General features: G+C 43.8%; 1 protein-coding gene across 4 annotated transcripts in view; it reads right to left on the bottom strand.

Annotated features, from left to right (window-relative positions):
- Nucleotides 1-8,002, bottom strand: part of LOC112621193 (cytochrome P450 3A8) — a 95,605-nt gene extending 87,603 nt beyond the window's left edge. For 3 of the 4 annotated variants that reach the window (XM_025380518.1, XM_025380515.1, XM_025380519.1), the window contains exons 1-3: nt 7,748-8,002; nt 3,415-3,508; nt 1,452-1,504 (exon numbers count right to left, since the gene is read on the bottom strand). In XM_025380518.1, coding sequence (XP_025236303.1) covers nt 1,452-1,504; nt 3,415-3,508; nt 7,748-7,818 — 218 coding nt within the window. In that variant the 5' untranslated portion in view covers nt 7,819-8,002. The remainder of the gene's footprint in view (nt 1-1,451; nt 1,505-3,414; nt 3,509-7,747) is intronic. The other variant, XM_025380517.1, reaches the window with a different exon arrangement.
- Nucleotides 8,003-16,570: the final 8,568 nt, after the last annotated feature.

Below are 16,570 nucleotides of genomic sequence, written 5' to 3'. Positions count from 1 at the left end.
AAACCATCATTCTCAGCAAACTATCACAAGATCAGAAAACCAAACGCCATGTGTTCTCACTCATAAGTGGGAGTTGAATGATGAGAACACATGGACACAGGGGAACATCACACATTGGGGCCTGTTGTTGGGTGGGGGGCTAGGGGAGGGATAACATTAGGAGAAATACCTAATGTGGGTGAAGGGTTGATGGGTGCAGCAAATCACCATGGCACGTATATACCTATGTAACAAAACTACACATTCTATGCATGTAACCCAGAACTTAAAGTATAATTTAAAAAATAAAAATAAAAATAAAAAAATAAAATCACAGTCCATCAGCCTGCCAGGGAACACAGTGATTAAGAATATTCAGCATTTCTTCAAATTCAGCAGAAAGGCATAGACAAAGAAATGCTTATATACCCTTCTATTAAAAAGTCTTGACTTAAATTTAATAACAAAACAGAATGAAAAGTTCCACACTTGCAGAGAAAATTACAAAAACAACAACAGCAGAGCATAAGTGATTTGCCAATCTGTTTCTCTATTGTCTCTCACCCTTCATTCAAAAGCACTTTAAATCCAAAGTGTAAATGAAAGGGTTTTGGTTTTTAATTGAAAGTGAATCGATGTGGGAAGGAGATGATGCCATGCGTTTATGAGCACGTATTAGAAGTATTTGAGACAATGCATGTAATAAGAGGGCACCTAAGGAAGAAAAAAAGAAGAGGGAAATAGGCAGACACTGGACAGAGCGTGATGCTGTGAGTCCCTGGGCCACCAAAGTCTGGAGAAAAGTGGTAACCACAATGCTCCCAGCCTAGTTCAGACTGTAGAACTCGACACCTGGTGACACATGGGATCCTTGGTAGGACAAGCTTTGAAAAGTTTTACAATAGCGAGTGTGAATGTTGTCAGAAGCAAAATGATGTTTGTGTGTGTGTGTGTGTGTGTGTGTGTTTAAAAATTCTGACAAATAAATCAAAGAAGGCTATGAAGAGAGGATTCTCATGCTTGTATGCCTGATAACAAAACTATCACAAAAGACTTTGCAAAACTACAAGCTTGCACAAAGGCCATCCCAACATTAAACAAAAAGATTTCTACAAGGGCACCTAATCAGCAACTGCCTGTCCAACCTTGGTATGGTGCCACCCTTGCTATTGATCTTTGTAGCGAAGGATAATTATTTCAAAACTGATATGAAATCCTCCTCATATTTTCCTTGGAGACTCTTTGTCTTGCTTTACTTCCGTGAGTTTGCACATAGTTTATAATGGCATGCAGATTCCCATGGCAATACTCTACTCCCAAGTAAATATCCTGTTCTTCTAGAGAACTCTCTTTGTAGTCATGTTGACAAGAGCTTCATCCCAAGAGGCTTTGGGCTGAGACTGTCCTCTGTGCAGTGGGGTAACCTCATCATATGAGCAAGTCTATCCAATGGAAGTTTCCAGAATACTCACCCCCACACTTTTCCATACTTTTTATAACATTCCATATCAAACGTCCAAAAGCCCTGGGAGGAGAAACAAAATGACATTTGATTATTATTTTAAATGTACTTAACCCTGCCTCTAATTGAGATGAAAACAGTTGAATCCAAAGAAATCAGACTTGCTGGCAGTTACAGGAAGCTTATTTAGAGACATCAAAAAGGAAATAAGAGAAAACAGAGGAAGTATTTGAAATGGGAAACTTAAAATCACTCTTGAATTTTCTCCAAGTGTTGTGGATACTGAATGACTTATCCTTGTGTATAAATACTAAGTACCTCCTTGTCTTTCTGATGTCTTTTTGCTTTTTCATGTGTTGTCTCTAAAATCTCATGAATCCCTGAATGATCACCTCCAGGGGCATGTGGGGAAACTGAGGCTGAGGGAAAGTGAATGAGCATCAGAAGAGAATGCGCAGTCTTTCATCTCCTTGTTCGTCATCCTTTTCTTTTATTTCATGAGCTCACTCTAGAGTTCTAGCAGAATTAGAAAGTTACAGATACCAGGGACCTCTTTTAGTCTAGTAGATTTAGATAAATATGAGGCATGTTGTTGAATGAGAAATGAGTGAGTGACAGAATGACAAAGTGGACTTGCTTTCCAGTTTTCCAGCTTAACATGGAAGTTCTGAGAAAATGTCCCCTCTACACATCGTACACAGCCAATTACAACACTTGCTCGGAGTTTTCACTGAAACTTAAAAACAAATCTTCCTGTATCTACATTTCAGGGGTGACATTTTCACTGTGCAAACAAAGGTCCCAGGAATGTGTATCTTGGGGGTACATCTACTAAAGAGCTGACCTGGAGAAGGTGGTGGGGAAATTATTTTTTTGCACAGGGAAAAAATATGAAATTCCTGGGTAGTAATTAGACAACAAAGCCCTCACCTGAGAGAATCAGAATCTGAGAAACAAGTCTCAGGTATGCGGGAAAGATGATGTAAGCCAGAGAGCTGACTGCTGCTGCTGGCCATGTGGACATGGGCTCCTAATTTTCCATCCAGGGCCAGGCCCTGGGCAGAGCATCAGACCAGGTTAGGCACAGAGGCTCGGCCAAAGTTCACGGTCCACGTGGCACATATGATATTCTATTCAGCAAAATTAAATATTTAATAATTTCATCAAATCATCCCCTTTCTAGTGATTTTGAATGTGATTCCATCTTCATGTAAAACAAAACCCCACACATTCATTTGGTGCTTAAATATCTGAGTTTCATAGACAACCACTATCTCATCTCAGTTATATCCACTCCTTGATCAGACTTACCCATAGGGTGCAGCCTTGGAAGGAAAAGAAGTAAAGCAGAACCCCTTTGTTCTGACCCTCAAAGCTGCAAAAGATGTCATGGGGAGTAAGAGCTGGGGTAGAACCATGGAGATACCCTTGGGGAATTTAGCATTTTTTGGAGAGGATTGAAGCAGGTGCAAATGACCAGTGGTAAATACTTGGGCTCCCTAACAAACTGAGTTTCAAACCTGTCCAGAAGGAAGGGAAAAAAGGTTACTCAAGAGCCCTTGCTACAGAGAGGAAAGTTTGACTCTCATGTACACAGATTACAAGCCACAATCAGGAGGTCCTTTTCCTACTTTTAATACTAACTAAGTATGACTGTACCTTCCTGGGAAACTGCATGGAGCAAAAAGAAAATCTTCTTTATGTTGCTCACAAAGTCTGCACATCAAGTTCTCAACATCAGGTTGCTGATCTACCTGAGATTTGGGCTGCTCAACTGAAGCAAACCTGAGGTTCCTGAGAGTTAGCAAGAGAGTCCCGGTGTAAACCTTGCCATGCTCTGGGTGATGCCTACACACTGTTTCTGAAAGTGTAAAACCTCAGACTTTCCTCCTGAGGAGAAGCATTTTCACTGATGGAACTAAGCTGCTCTTTGCAATCATGAGAAGCAAAAGAGGGAGCTCAAAAACACTCACCTTACGGTAGGACAAAACATTTCCCAATAAAGGCAAAGGTGTGGGCCCTGGAATTCCAAGCTTCTTAAAAAGTCCATGTGAATGGGTTCCATATCTACAAAGTGAAACAGAAATCAGGTCACAGGGATTGTGACTTTATAGATATAGGGGTTGATGAGTCACTGACAGAGGAACTGGAATGCTCAAGAGAAGGAGGTAACATTAAGGCAATAAATAATAACAGTAACTCTGATGGCAATAATTATATTTCTTCATCAGGTCCTTTCCCACCCCCACTGTGAGATCCCAAAAAGTTACAATTGATTAGCTAAAAGCAGCTGAAGCCTTCAAGGTCCCAATCCTGAAGCAAATACTTGAAAAATGTCCTCAAACGTGAATGCTCCTGAAAGGTTCAGGTAGGAATTCTTCCAGGTCTCTTTATTCCCTTATGTCTGTTTAGTAAGTGGCCTCTTCCCAAATTTGGGGAGTCTCATCCTAGGTAGAAAGGGTGACTTTTCTTTTGTCTTCAGCCGTGATGATGAGATTTTGCATCACTGCATCCACTCGGTCACAGAGGGTCACTGAGAGCCTATGGTGACCCTGTCTTTAGAATTTGCCTAGAGGCTTTTATGCTTTCCCTTCCCTCGAAGTTCTGACCCTGTTTTAGGATCTGGCCCTTCTTAAACCATCATTCACAGAGAGGTCTTGGAGGAGTCACAGAGTCCTTATTTCTACAGACTGACAACTGTGCTCAAGGCTTCCATTGGCCTCATAGAAGTGTGAGCAGCTTTCAGCTACAACTCAGTCTCTGTGGTCAGATGATCTGGTTGATTTGACCTATTGGTAAAGATGATTGACTCATAGGTCCCTGAATGACAGTGTGCAGAAGAATCACAACTAAAGAACCAATTTCCAGGTCATTCCTCCTCTTGTGGAATCTAGCCTTCCAACTGGTGATATTCATTTGATAAGCACAGTGTCAGCAACATGGTCTGAATCTGTACCCCTACCCAAATCTCATGTTGAAGTGTAGTCCCCAATGCTGGAGGTTGGGCCTGGTAGAAGGTGATTGGATCCTAGGGGCAGTTTCTCATGATTTCGCACCATCCTGCCTTGGGTGTTGTCCTCATGACAATGAGTTTTTATGTGATCTGGTGGTTTAAATGTGTGTGGCACCTCCTCCCCACTCTCTCTTGCTTCTACTCCAGCCGTGTAAAGATCTGCCTGCTTCTCCTTCACCTTCTGTCATGATTGTAAATTTCCTGAGGCCTCCCTAGAGGCAGAAGTTGCTATGCTTCCTGTACAGCCTGCAGAACCATGAGACAATTAAATCTCTTTTCTTTATAAATACCCAGCCTCAGGTATTTCTTTATAGCAATGCAAGAAAGGACTAATACAGCCAGACATGCTCATTTTTCTCAAGGTGATCAATCACAAAGCAGTCAGTTTATTGCCTCTGCACATCAACTGTCTCTGTAGGAAAACCCGTTAACGCTGCTGCTCCCTATGGCAGGCCTGCTTGCAACTCATCTTTGATGGGTCATGTATGGACTCCCCCAACCAGGGGTTCTGGATGTCTGAAGACCTTCCCCGTCTGACGTAACTGAAGAGTGGAAACTGGAGGAAGAAGAAAAGCTGATGGAGGCCGGGCGCCGTGGCTCACGCCTGTAATCCCAGCACTTTGGGAGGCCGAGGTGTGCAGATCACAAGGTCTGGAGATTGAGACCATCCTGGCTAACATGGTGAAACCCCGTTTCTACTAAAAATACAAAAAATCAGCCGGGTGTGGTGGCGGGCGCCTGTAATCCCAGCTTCTTGGGAGACTGAGACAGGAGAATGGCGTGAACCCGGGAGACGGAGCTTGCAGTGAGCTCAAATCGTGCCACTGCACTCCAGCCTAGGTGGCAGAGCAAGACTCTGCCTCAAAAAAGAAAAAGAAAAGCTGATGGAAGAGGTTACCATCCATCAATTCAACCACAAATCTGCTAGTCCCACAACGTTGACCCCAGAGAGACAAATTAGGAAAATGTGGCTGAAAAGCATAGTGTATATAAATGGATCCATATGCCTCATATGTGCTTTCAGCTGAAAGGCAAGGGCCTTCTAATGTCCACGTACCCTCCTGATGATAGCAAAAGATGTAGTATTCCACATAAGTAAACATAAAATGTTCCAGACAGTTGAATTAAGACCTTGCTTTCTCTTATTTAAAGGGTAGCCCTTAAGACAGTATAGGTTCCAAACATTCTGTGCAAACCCAGTGACTCTGATGATATACGGTAAAATACAACTGAGAAATGGCATGGAGGCTTATGTTTGGAGGACCCAGCAGAGGCAGCATAGCCAGGCCCAATAGTGCATTTTTTGGATCCTTGCCCCCAGAACAGTTAGTGGAAGTGTGTGCACCATCTGCCAAAACCAGGGTGGCCTTTGGTTTTCCCACTCCAGTTCCTTCCTTTGTTGTCACAGCCATGACAAATCAGTGACACTAATGTCTGCTTCTAAACTTTCTACAAGTTACATGGTCTCTCAGGCCAGGACAAACTATTGAGTTAATGTGTCAGCAGCACTGGCCCCCGAGGAAAGATCTAGGTGAATGTCTAGACTCACATGGTTCCATGTCAAGGCAGAGGCTAGGCTGGGCAAACTGTTCAGTTTCTGTCCAGCTCCCTCTGTTTGGTAGAGTAATGCTGCTTTTGGTTCCAGTGAAGAGGCTAACAGAAAAGCCAGTCATCTAGTGCACTTAATTGTGTTGGCCTAAGGAGGGCATGGTCTACACTACAGCTTCTGACTCCTGGGCTGTACCAGCATCATCTAAGGCTAAGGTATTGTCTGCCTGGCTGCCCAAATCTGTAGTGACAGCCCCACAACATGGCCGACCACAAACAGATTGACACAGATGGTGCCCCTGTGTCCAGGCTTGAAGCAGATGAGATGCGAACATGTTTGTCCTTTGAGTGACCTCCACTAGGGGGCCAGGACCTATGAATATCTCTTTGGAGTTCTACCGTGAAGGATGAGGAATATTCTCACTTCACCTTGATCCTACCTGGATGCTTTTGCTGTCATCACTGGCTCACAGTCTTGCTTACTCCCCTGCCCTGACAGTTTAAGATAACCTGTTAAGCAGGTTTATTTGAAATAGGGGTATTAAAATAAACTGTTGGGAAGATATATTTTAAAAGACATATGCAATCTTGTCATAGAGTTACACATTTGTGCATTAGATTCATATTCCTGACATTATTCTGGAATGGTGAGGTTATTTTACACACATTTATTGTAACAAATACTGAACTAACAGCCCTCATTTATCACCTAGGAGGAACATGCTGGAAATAGGCTATCTCCAAAAAAATCTGATTTTAAATAGAATGAATTTAAGCCGTATCAATTCGTGTTAAAATGTCAGAAGATGGAAAATACGTTGCCACAACTCACCGAATTTCTAACATTTCTGTGAAAGAATTAAAATGACGTCTATATTTTCTATGTTCCTGTCATCATGATTCCCGAATCTTAGTAAGTGTGAAATTGAGGTGGAAGTGAAATGTGACAGGCAAGAAGCCTCACTACCCACAGTGGGGAGTGACTCTTCCCTCCACCTGCTCTAGGATGCCAGGATCCCACCGGTGAGAAGATTCATCCTCTTCTCCTGCAGTGTAAAGGGGAAAATGTAAAATCCAAATTCTGGTTTAGTAAGGAGAAGTCAGGTTTCCACGGCCAAGTTTGGGATGAGATCCATCACTCTTTCCTTCCTTACCCTTCCTTCGGTCCAAACTATTGTCAAGTAGATCATCCTTAATCAATGCTGTCCCTAAACCCTTCTTGCCACTAAAGATGGACAGGGGAGATGCTTATTTATTCCTTTATACATCTGCATAAGATCTATAATAACCTCTATGTGTTTGTAGCATCCAACACTTAAGCTACTTCTCTTTGAACATCTTTTTTTTTCTTTTTTTTTTTTTTAGACAGAGTCTCACTCTGTTACCCAGGCTGAAGTGCAGTGGCATGATCTCAGCTCACTGCAACCTCTGCCTCCTGGGTTCAAGCGATTCTCCTGCCTCAGCCTCCCGAGTAGCTGGGAATATAAGCATGCACCATCATGTCCCAACTAATTTTTGTATTTTTAGTAGAGACGGAGTTCCACCATGTTAGACAGGCTGGTCGAACTCCTGACCTCAGGCATTCCACCTGCCTCAGCCTCCCAAAGTGCTGAGATTACAGGTGTGAGCCACCATGCCCAGCCTGACCATCTTTTTTGATCTTCAAAACAGATAAGTGAAATAGAAGCCTGATTAGCACCCCAAGTTCAAGAAAACAGAGGTGAAGAGCCTGGACAGTTACTCACAAATAGAGGAGCACCAGGGTGACAGCCAAGAGAAGCCAGGTTTCCACAGCCAAGTCTGGGATGAGATCCATCACTACTTTCCTTCCTTATCTCTCTCCTCTGAGTCTTCCTTTCAGCTATGTGCTGCTGTTTGCTGGGCTGTGTGCGTGGAGCTTTCCTTCCCTGCACAGCAGTGATTCACTGAGGCTGCTGGATTGTTTATATGCTGGAGAAGGAGGCAGGGCTGGAGTGGCAGCCAGTAGCAGGGCCACCTGTGCTCTGCCTGCAGTTGGAAGAGGCTTCTCCACCAGGCAGTTGGCAAAGAATCACACACACACACACCCCTCACTGACCTCCTTTGAGTTCATATTCTATGAGGAATCATAAACAACTCAATCAATGTTACTGGGGAGTCCAAGGGTTCTGGGTCTTTATCAGAAACTCAGGTGGAGCCATTGGCATGAAATCTATTAAATATCCTCTCTCCTGCCTTTGTCTCCATGGCTGTCCTCATTCCACAATACTTGAAATCCATCCCAACAAGCCACACCTACAGATCTTTACCTATGCCTAGAGTGTGCCTGCACTCCCTAGAAGACTCCTACGCATCCTTCCAAACCCAGCCAGACAAAGCCTTCTCTTAGAGTCTTTCCTCACCAACCTCCTCACACATATGTAACCATTTCCTCCCCTGGGTACTTTCCATCCCCTTCTTGCAGTCCTATTGTCCTCTTTCCTCTTCACCACCATTGTGTGTTTCCATGCCTGTTTCCCTTAGCAGAGGTGAGTTCCTCAAGGGCATAGTCTGGTCTTATTCACTGTCATGGCTCCGGTCCCTATCAGGGTGCTGTACACACAGTGGGCGACCAGAAAGACTGGTGGAGTTGACTTTGCTGAGATTGCTGTACCCCTGTGTGTCATCCCCTCTGACTTCCAGTGACCACTCCATCTTCTTAGGTCATTAATACAGCCAGATCTCTTAGCTGTGACTCAGCTGTTGTCTCTGCACTTTCAGGCTTGCCCTCTGTGATTCTGTTGGCAAGAGGACCCCTACAAAAGAGACAGGGCGTGGATGAGATGGAGCTGATGGCTTCGTGGAACAGTATCAATTTGTGCTGCTTCCTGTGAACCTTTCAAAAGTCCTGCCATAGACAGCAAGTCAGACAGGTTCTTTACCAAAGAGTGGTCCCTACTCTCTGGATATGCTGCATGTCTGGAAACGGTAGGAGAGAAAGGAGAGAAGAGAACAGCTGCCCAGATGGTCAAGTGAACCCCAACCACCTCAGCCAGCAATGATGGGGCAGCAGTCACTGCAGCCTCACAAAGCATCAAGGACTCCAATAAGATGGTCCCAACCTCTTGCAGGTAGAATTGGAATTCAAAGCAAATGGCTTCCTTTTTAACAAGCGAGGGATTTCCTAATGGGAGGAGAGCAGGTCCCAGGAGCTGCTAGAGATGAGGCCTGCAACTGCCACCTGTGAGCCCCCTGACCCATTCCTGATGGGAGAGATCTCAGTGATGAGGGTGTGAAAATCATATCAGCTCATTATCATCACTCAAACCCAAGTTCTGTGTCTGCTTGGCCTGATGAATGGATTACATAACAAACAAAATCTCAGAGTTCTTAAAACTCAGTAGAAATAGATGATGTTTAAGCTGTGCTTGTGTGCTTTCTCCTCTCTTTATTCTTTCTCACGTTCAGCCCTCCTGCAGAAACTGATACTCACCCCAGAAAGGCACATTTTCCCATCCCTGTGGCCCTTAAGCCTCCAGGGATGCTCAGCACCTGGCCTGAGTGGGTGACATTCACACCAGATTCCATGTCAGACTCAAGGCAAAGTGGGCAAATGTCACGTGCAGTGTTGCACCAGGTGTATGCTGGGAGCCACATCTTCCTTGGGGACAGCCTAGTGAAGCAGGAGACACATAAACATGTTTGGATGGAGGTATGCATGTGCCATAACTCTGGAATCCCTGGAATAACAGAGCCCTACAGAGAGGTATCTAAGAAAAGAAGTGACAGCAAGTGTCAAACCAACAAAGGACAGACATGGGAAGGTGGGTGACAATCCCCAGGAGAAGTAGGATTAAAGTCCAGGGAATTCTGATACATATCTGTCTCTTTTCAGTGACTACGCTGAGCACATGACATAGGGCCATGCTCCTATCCCCAGTTTACAGATGTAGAAACTGAGGCTCAGTGATTGCAAGTAGCTTCCCAGCTGCTACTGATCACAATAAAACATTATAAAAAGCTAACAGGAAGGGAGATGGAAGTCCTCTGCTGCTCTGGTGCACCTGCCATTCCCTGCTAAGCGTCACCATGGGAAATAGTGAGACTCAAGGCTGCAACCACAAATTGGTTGAGATTTGTGTTCCTGTCTCAAGGGTTACTCCCAGCGGCACCCCCATGGGTCTTCTAGAACAAAGGACTCCATCTCATCTCAGCAGGGAGGAGGAAAGATGCATTTTCTGACCATATCAGTAGCATTGCTGGAGGATCTCCCTATGTTCCCACACTGAGAGGTGCACAGAACACACTCAGACAAGTAAAGATTCCAGTGTCATCTGATGATTATCAACAACTTCATTAGCTCACCCAAACCCAGAGCCTTTCTTATTTGATTTTTTAGAAACAAAACTCTTATGGAAATAAATATGTTTTCTTCTTTCCTCTAAAACACATACTTGGCTAAGATGATTTTTATTCTAAAATGAAGATTTACCTGCCTTACAAACTTCAGGAGGTGGTCTGACTGGTTGGAATCTATACCAACGGTGATAGACTAATCATTGCTTGGGACTCAAATGCAGCCGGCACTGTGTCCTAACTAATGCAATTGGTGTTACTCTGCAAAGGAAGATAATCGAAGGCATGTTCTGCCACTTAATTCCACAGAAGGTAACATCTTCTAACATGTAGGAACTTGACTACTGACAACTGCACTGAATGTGTCAAGGAAAATACACCCAACCACCACATGCGTCTCCCCTACTCTTTTCCTGTATTAAAGCATTCATCATGTTTTTTAAAGCTCTCAGTACTGTGCTCTCAGTACTGTGCTCCCAACCAAAGTTGGTCTTCATCAACTTTGTACCCTAAGCGCATAGAGCAGAGACAAACAAGCAGATAATTATAGTACAGCTAAGGAAAAATAATCATACAATTATAACAAATACAAGGTCCTTATCAACAATGAAAGACTTATCTTCTTTCTCAGTCTGGTTTCATTGGATCAAAGTTTAATCTCAACATTCAGAGAAGCATTAGTCTCAGATATCAGCATCAGTGGACAGGCTGTCCAGGGACTCAATGATGCAAGGAACACCATCACTCCAATGTTTTCATCCTTTTATTTTGGTAGCCCAAGTGGTACCTCTCTTCTGGGAAGCTTGTCCTGACCTCCAGTCGCCAAGTGAATTGCTAGTGGTAAGGGGAGGCAACACTGCTCTGGAATTATATGTGTATTATATTCAAATTTCACAGGTCATGATCTTGAGGATGTAAACCAAAAAAAAAAAAAAAAAAAAAGGAAGAATTCTCTCTCTGTAACTCAGCTCTCAGGTCCCCATTCTTCTCAGTAGGGGAAAACTTGATTTTGCAGGTCAGGGTGACCAGGTGGTATCTAAGTTTTGTTTTTATTTATTTATTTTTAAAATTGTTTTGAGGCAGGGTCTCCATCTGTTGCTCAGGCTGGAGTTCACTGCTGTGATTATAGCTCACTGTAGCTTCCACGTCCTGGGCACAAGTGATCCTCCCACCTCAGCCTCCTTAGTAGTTGGGAATACAGACATGCAACCATGGCCAGCTAACTTGTAGTACAGATGGGGTCTAGCTATGTTGCCCAGGCTGGTCTCAAACTCCTGGTCTCAAGTGACCTCCTGCTGCTGTCTCCTAAAGTTCTTGGATTTCAGATGGGAGCCACCACACCTGGCGTTTAAATATTGGTGGCTGGAAGAGGGGCATAGCTAATGCTTTTGGGCCTCATGCTTGGGGGTGGTGTTGAGGAGAGTGACAGGTGCATGGACATGCTCTCTTGGCACTGGAGGAGGTAGGTGTCTCACTTTGATGCCGCTGTATGTTGGTTAGCCTGTATGCCTACTGTGTTCAGAGCATGTGGCAAGCACTAAATATTAAAGAATCGGAATCTTTGCCCTTATGAAGCTAGCACCCATATAGGAGAAAGAGACACCAAACAGCCACACAAATAATACTGAATTACAAATTAGGATAAATGCTATGAAGTAAAAGAATCCTTTACTTAAGCTCCCAGCGGTATCAGACACAGTTGATCCTTCTTTCTTTCCCTAAACTCCATCTCTCTTTGAAAGATATGAATGCAACAGAATCAACAAGACGTGACGGATGGGAAGTGTGAGACCTTGGATATTCCTGGGCCTGTTTCCTCATCTGTCCATGGGGGAAACTGACCAGAATTGGCTTATGAAGACCAAGGTTCTCCTTGTCCAAATTAGAAGACCCTTTCAGGACTGCCTGCCTCTCAGCCTCTGTGTCCCTCTAGGATTTTCGAAGGCATTCCCTGTCCTCTATTCTCCTTCTCTTATCGATTGCTTAGGCTCCACCTATGGGCAGGAGAAAGAGCAAAGGTGGGGTAGCATGGAACTGGGAGAAGATAACCACCCACTTAGGCTCTGAACTTTAAATTCTGGATTGGTTTCTTAACTGAGATTGCAGAGAAAGGGTTTCACACATGCTCACACCCACTCACACACAGCTCTTACTCCAGGAAACAATAATGAATATGTGTCATGCTAAGTACTTGCCCTGCATTAACTGATTCAATCTGTCCAACAGCCTCATGGTATTGATATTGTTATGATCCTTATTTTACAGATGAGCAAACTAAGCCACAGGAAGGTTAACCGACCCATCCAAAGTTACATCACTAATTGCTCTAGCAGAGCCAGGATTCATATTTAGATCCTCTAGCCTGAGAGCGCAGGGTAATAATCTTTTGACACAGGCCCAGCCTTGCCCAAGGTCACACAGAGTTAGTGGGGAACTAGCAATGCAGTCCCGGCCTTCTGAACAGGTAGTGGCCAGAGCTCTGCCCATACGCTGGGACAAAGTGAGGTGCCTTAACAAACTCATCAGTGAGGGCTGCAGTGAAGCAATGTCCTTCCTTCTGTCTTCCCACCCTTCCCTGAAGCATAAGCACGTCTGTAGACTTTATGACAAAAAAGAAGAGGGGCTCTCTCTCTCCTGCCACCTTGTGAAGAAGGTGCCATCTTCCCCTTTGCCTCCTGCCATGATTGAGAGTTTCCTGAGGCCTCCCCAACCATATGGAACTGTGAGTCAATTAAACGTCTTTTCTTTAAAAATTAATAAAAAGAAGAAGAGGAGGAGGACTTAATCATGACCGTTTGCTTTCTACTCCATTCTAGAGTCTCTGTTTCTTCATAAAGTAACAACTAACATCTCCATGGAAATTCACAATTTACACAGTTCTTTCCCAACTCTTTTAATGATCAGCAAGAAAACTTTGTAAGATGAGTAGCGTTAGTACGATTTAACTCACACTTTATAGATGTGGAAACAGACAGTTAGAAAGAGACTTCAGAAGTGACTAAGCCATGAAGCCAGGGCATGGAGAAGGACATTGGGATTACAAATTGTGCTAGTGGCATTCTTGCTGGGATTCCAAGGAGGCTCCTAAAACAACATGGCAGGTTGTGTCAGCCACACATGAGATAAATATTTCCCTCTACACCTCCCAGTACACTGCCAATGTAGTTATAAAATGCTACAGAGCTGGTCGTGACCATGAAAACAACATGTGCATCCTACTAAATTGTGTATTCAGTGAACTCATGGTTTCAGCAGAAAGGGTAATGTTGCAAATAATTCCAACATGTCGCAATCAGAATCATCTGTGTTTCCAGGAAAGCAAAAAGTAAAAGGTGATGAAACCAACATGTAAAAGAGAATTCAAAGATTCTGAGGCAAATTTCAGAAGAGCACGTGAAAGGGAATTAATGAAACAGGAAATTGGTGAAGGAAATGAAGATCATCACGAGATGTGTTACAAAACGTCAGCAAAACCTACACCGTTTCTCATACTCCTTATTTCAGTAACCTCCTAACTTGTTTTGCCTGACCCTGGGCAGGCCTTATCCAGGGAATTTGCTACTCAGTCACCAGACAGCATCTCAAAAAACATAGATCTTGAAACATGTTTCCTTGGCTTCAGTCCCTCCAAGTGCTCCTATCATCTACAGGATAAAATCTAAGTATCTCTAGGAAGTAACACAAGACCCTTTCTCATCTGGCCACTGTTAGCTTCTTCAGTCTGTCTCAGTCCACTTCTCCAAATGTACATGATGTTTTAAGCAAATGGCGTGATTGGCCAGTCCCCAGGCTCTACAAATATGACATGTCCGTGTCTCCTTGTGTCCACACAAGTTGTTCTTCAGCATAGAGTGGGTCCAACCCAGCTTCCATCTGCTGCATTCCTAACCATCCTTCAGGAGTCAACCAGCGCATCATCTCCCCAACAAGCCTCTTCCATGACCTCAGCAGGCAAGTGCTGGAGAGGGTCCCACTGGTGCTTTCTCACAGTTTTAACAGCCGAACTCACAGTGGCTGTCATCCTGGGATGCTCACAACATTCACATGCCTGGGGAGCTTCTAAAAACCACAGGTCCACTGGGTGTGGTGGCTCATGCCTGTAATCTCAGCACTTTGGGAGGCCAAGGTGGGCAGATCATGAGGTCAGGAGTTCGAGACCAGCCTGGCCAAGAGACAAGCTTGGTCAATATTGTAAAACCCCATCTCTACTAAAAATACAAAAATTAACCAGGCATGTTGGTGGGTGCCTGTAATCGCAGCTACTCAGGAGGCTGAGGCAGGAGGATCGCTTGAACCCAGGAGGTGGAGGTTGCAGTGAGCCAAGATCGGGCCATTGCACTCCAACTCCAGCCTGGGTGACAAAGCGAGACTCCATCTCAAAAAACAAACAAACAAACAAAACCCCCACAGGTTCCTGGGCCTACCAGAAATGAGAAGGGGTTGCCCAGGGGCCTAACAATGAGGAGGCAGGGACCATTGAGGGCCATCTGGAGAGAATCCAAAGTGTCCCATCAATCCAGAGACATGAAAAAGAAGGCATCATGCCCAACTCATTCCATGAGGGCCACATGATCCAAATCAGAAAAAAATCAGGACCACAAAGGAAGATGGCATGCCAGTCTCATTCATGAGCATCAGTGCAAAAATCCTGAACAAAATAGTAGCAAGTCAGAGACAGCAGTGATCAAAGATGATACACCATGACCAAGTTGTTTCAACCACTCAAGATTCTTGAGTTAACAACTCAAGAATCATTAACAGAGAAAAAGTATAAATACCAATGATCTCATCAACAGGTTAAAGGAGAACGGTTATAAGACCATCTCAATGGTTTTAGGGAAAGCCTTCGATAGTTCAATAATAATATATTAATGATATATGATAATAATATTCAACTCTCATTTATGATATAAAAAACCTTCAACAACTAATAGCAGGAAATTTTCTTAATCTGATGAAAGCATCCAGAAAAAAACAAAAAAACTTAGAGAAAATATTATTCTTACTAGTATAAAAGAAATATCCTGTTATACCTTCTTAATGTTTACCATGTGCACATATTACCTTTTCAAAACTAGTAACTTTTTTAAAACAAAAAAAACCTATCAATTAACTTACTTTTTTCTGTAATTGAAAAGAATATGACAGCTTGTCCTTGTCAGAAGTCCAGCTTGTGATTCACCTGGGGTCAACACAGGACAAGGTTTAATAATCACTGAAATAATTAAACATTGTGATGACTCATGAGACTGCTTGAACTGACATGATTTCAAGGGCACCGAGAGGCTGGGGGAAAGCAGAGGGTCAGCAAATTCATTTAGCTGAGATAACCTCAGTTTACAAACTGAGTTTATGACCTTTAGTTGGGATGTGAGTTTCTTTGATAATCAAATGAAAGGAATGAACCGTGTGCCCAGGATAAACCAGCATCCAGCATTTTTGCATGCAGTTCCGAGGGAACCCCAGAGAGACATGTTACTAGGAAGTTTGCCAAACCCAGTGACTTTCCAGGGGGCCTGCCCACCCAAGTGCAGCCCATGCCTGACACCCAGCCCTCAATGCCCTATTCTGATCAGTTACATGGTTATCTCCAGAACCATGAATGGGTCTCCACTCTGCCCAGTGCTATGACACAACACCGGGGAACAGAACCGTAAGGGAAGGTGTGAACAAGACCTTTGCAGACAGAGCCATACGAAAACCCTAGGTGGGGGTACTTCACCACACGGAGGGAACTGGAGAGACGCCAGGAGTTCTGGGAAGGCAGAGATAAGGGGACCTGGAATAACCTGGGGTGAAGTCTTCCTAAAGGAGTGACTGTTTGCATTATCGTAGACAGAGAAGTGTTTGGACAGAAGAAGGGAAGGTGAGAAGCATTTCAGGCTATGAGAATGCTCCAGCTTTTTTTAGTAATAAAAAAAATAGAAAAAGTAGAAATTGCTTTTAACTTTGTGTATTGAATAAGCAAGAAATGGCATCCCAACCCTTTTTCTTTATTATTATTATTGTTGTTTAGACAGAGTCTTGCTGCATTGCCCAGGCTGGATTGCAATGGCACAATCTTGGCTCACTACCACCTCAACCTCCCAGGCTCAAGCAATCCTCCTGCTTCAGCCTCCTGCGATGGGCATGTATCACCATGTGTGGCTAATTTTTTCATGTTTTGTAGATATGAAGTCTGATCTTGAACTGACTTGGTAGGATGGTCTTGAATTTCTGGCCTCAAATGATCCTCCTGTCTCAACCTTGCAAAG

The sequence above is a fragment of the Theropithecus gelada genome, chromosome 3 (genome assembly GCF_003255815.1).
Source record: "Theropithecus gelada isolate Dixy chromosome 3, Tgel_1.0, whole genome shotgun sequence".
NCBI classification, from domain to species: Eukaryota; Metazoa; Chordata; class Mammalia; order Primates; family Cercopithecidae; genus Theropithecus; species Theropithecus gelada.
Note: the sequence above shows the minus strand (reverse complement) of the source record. Positions and strands in the feature narration are given on the sequence as shown.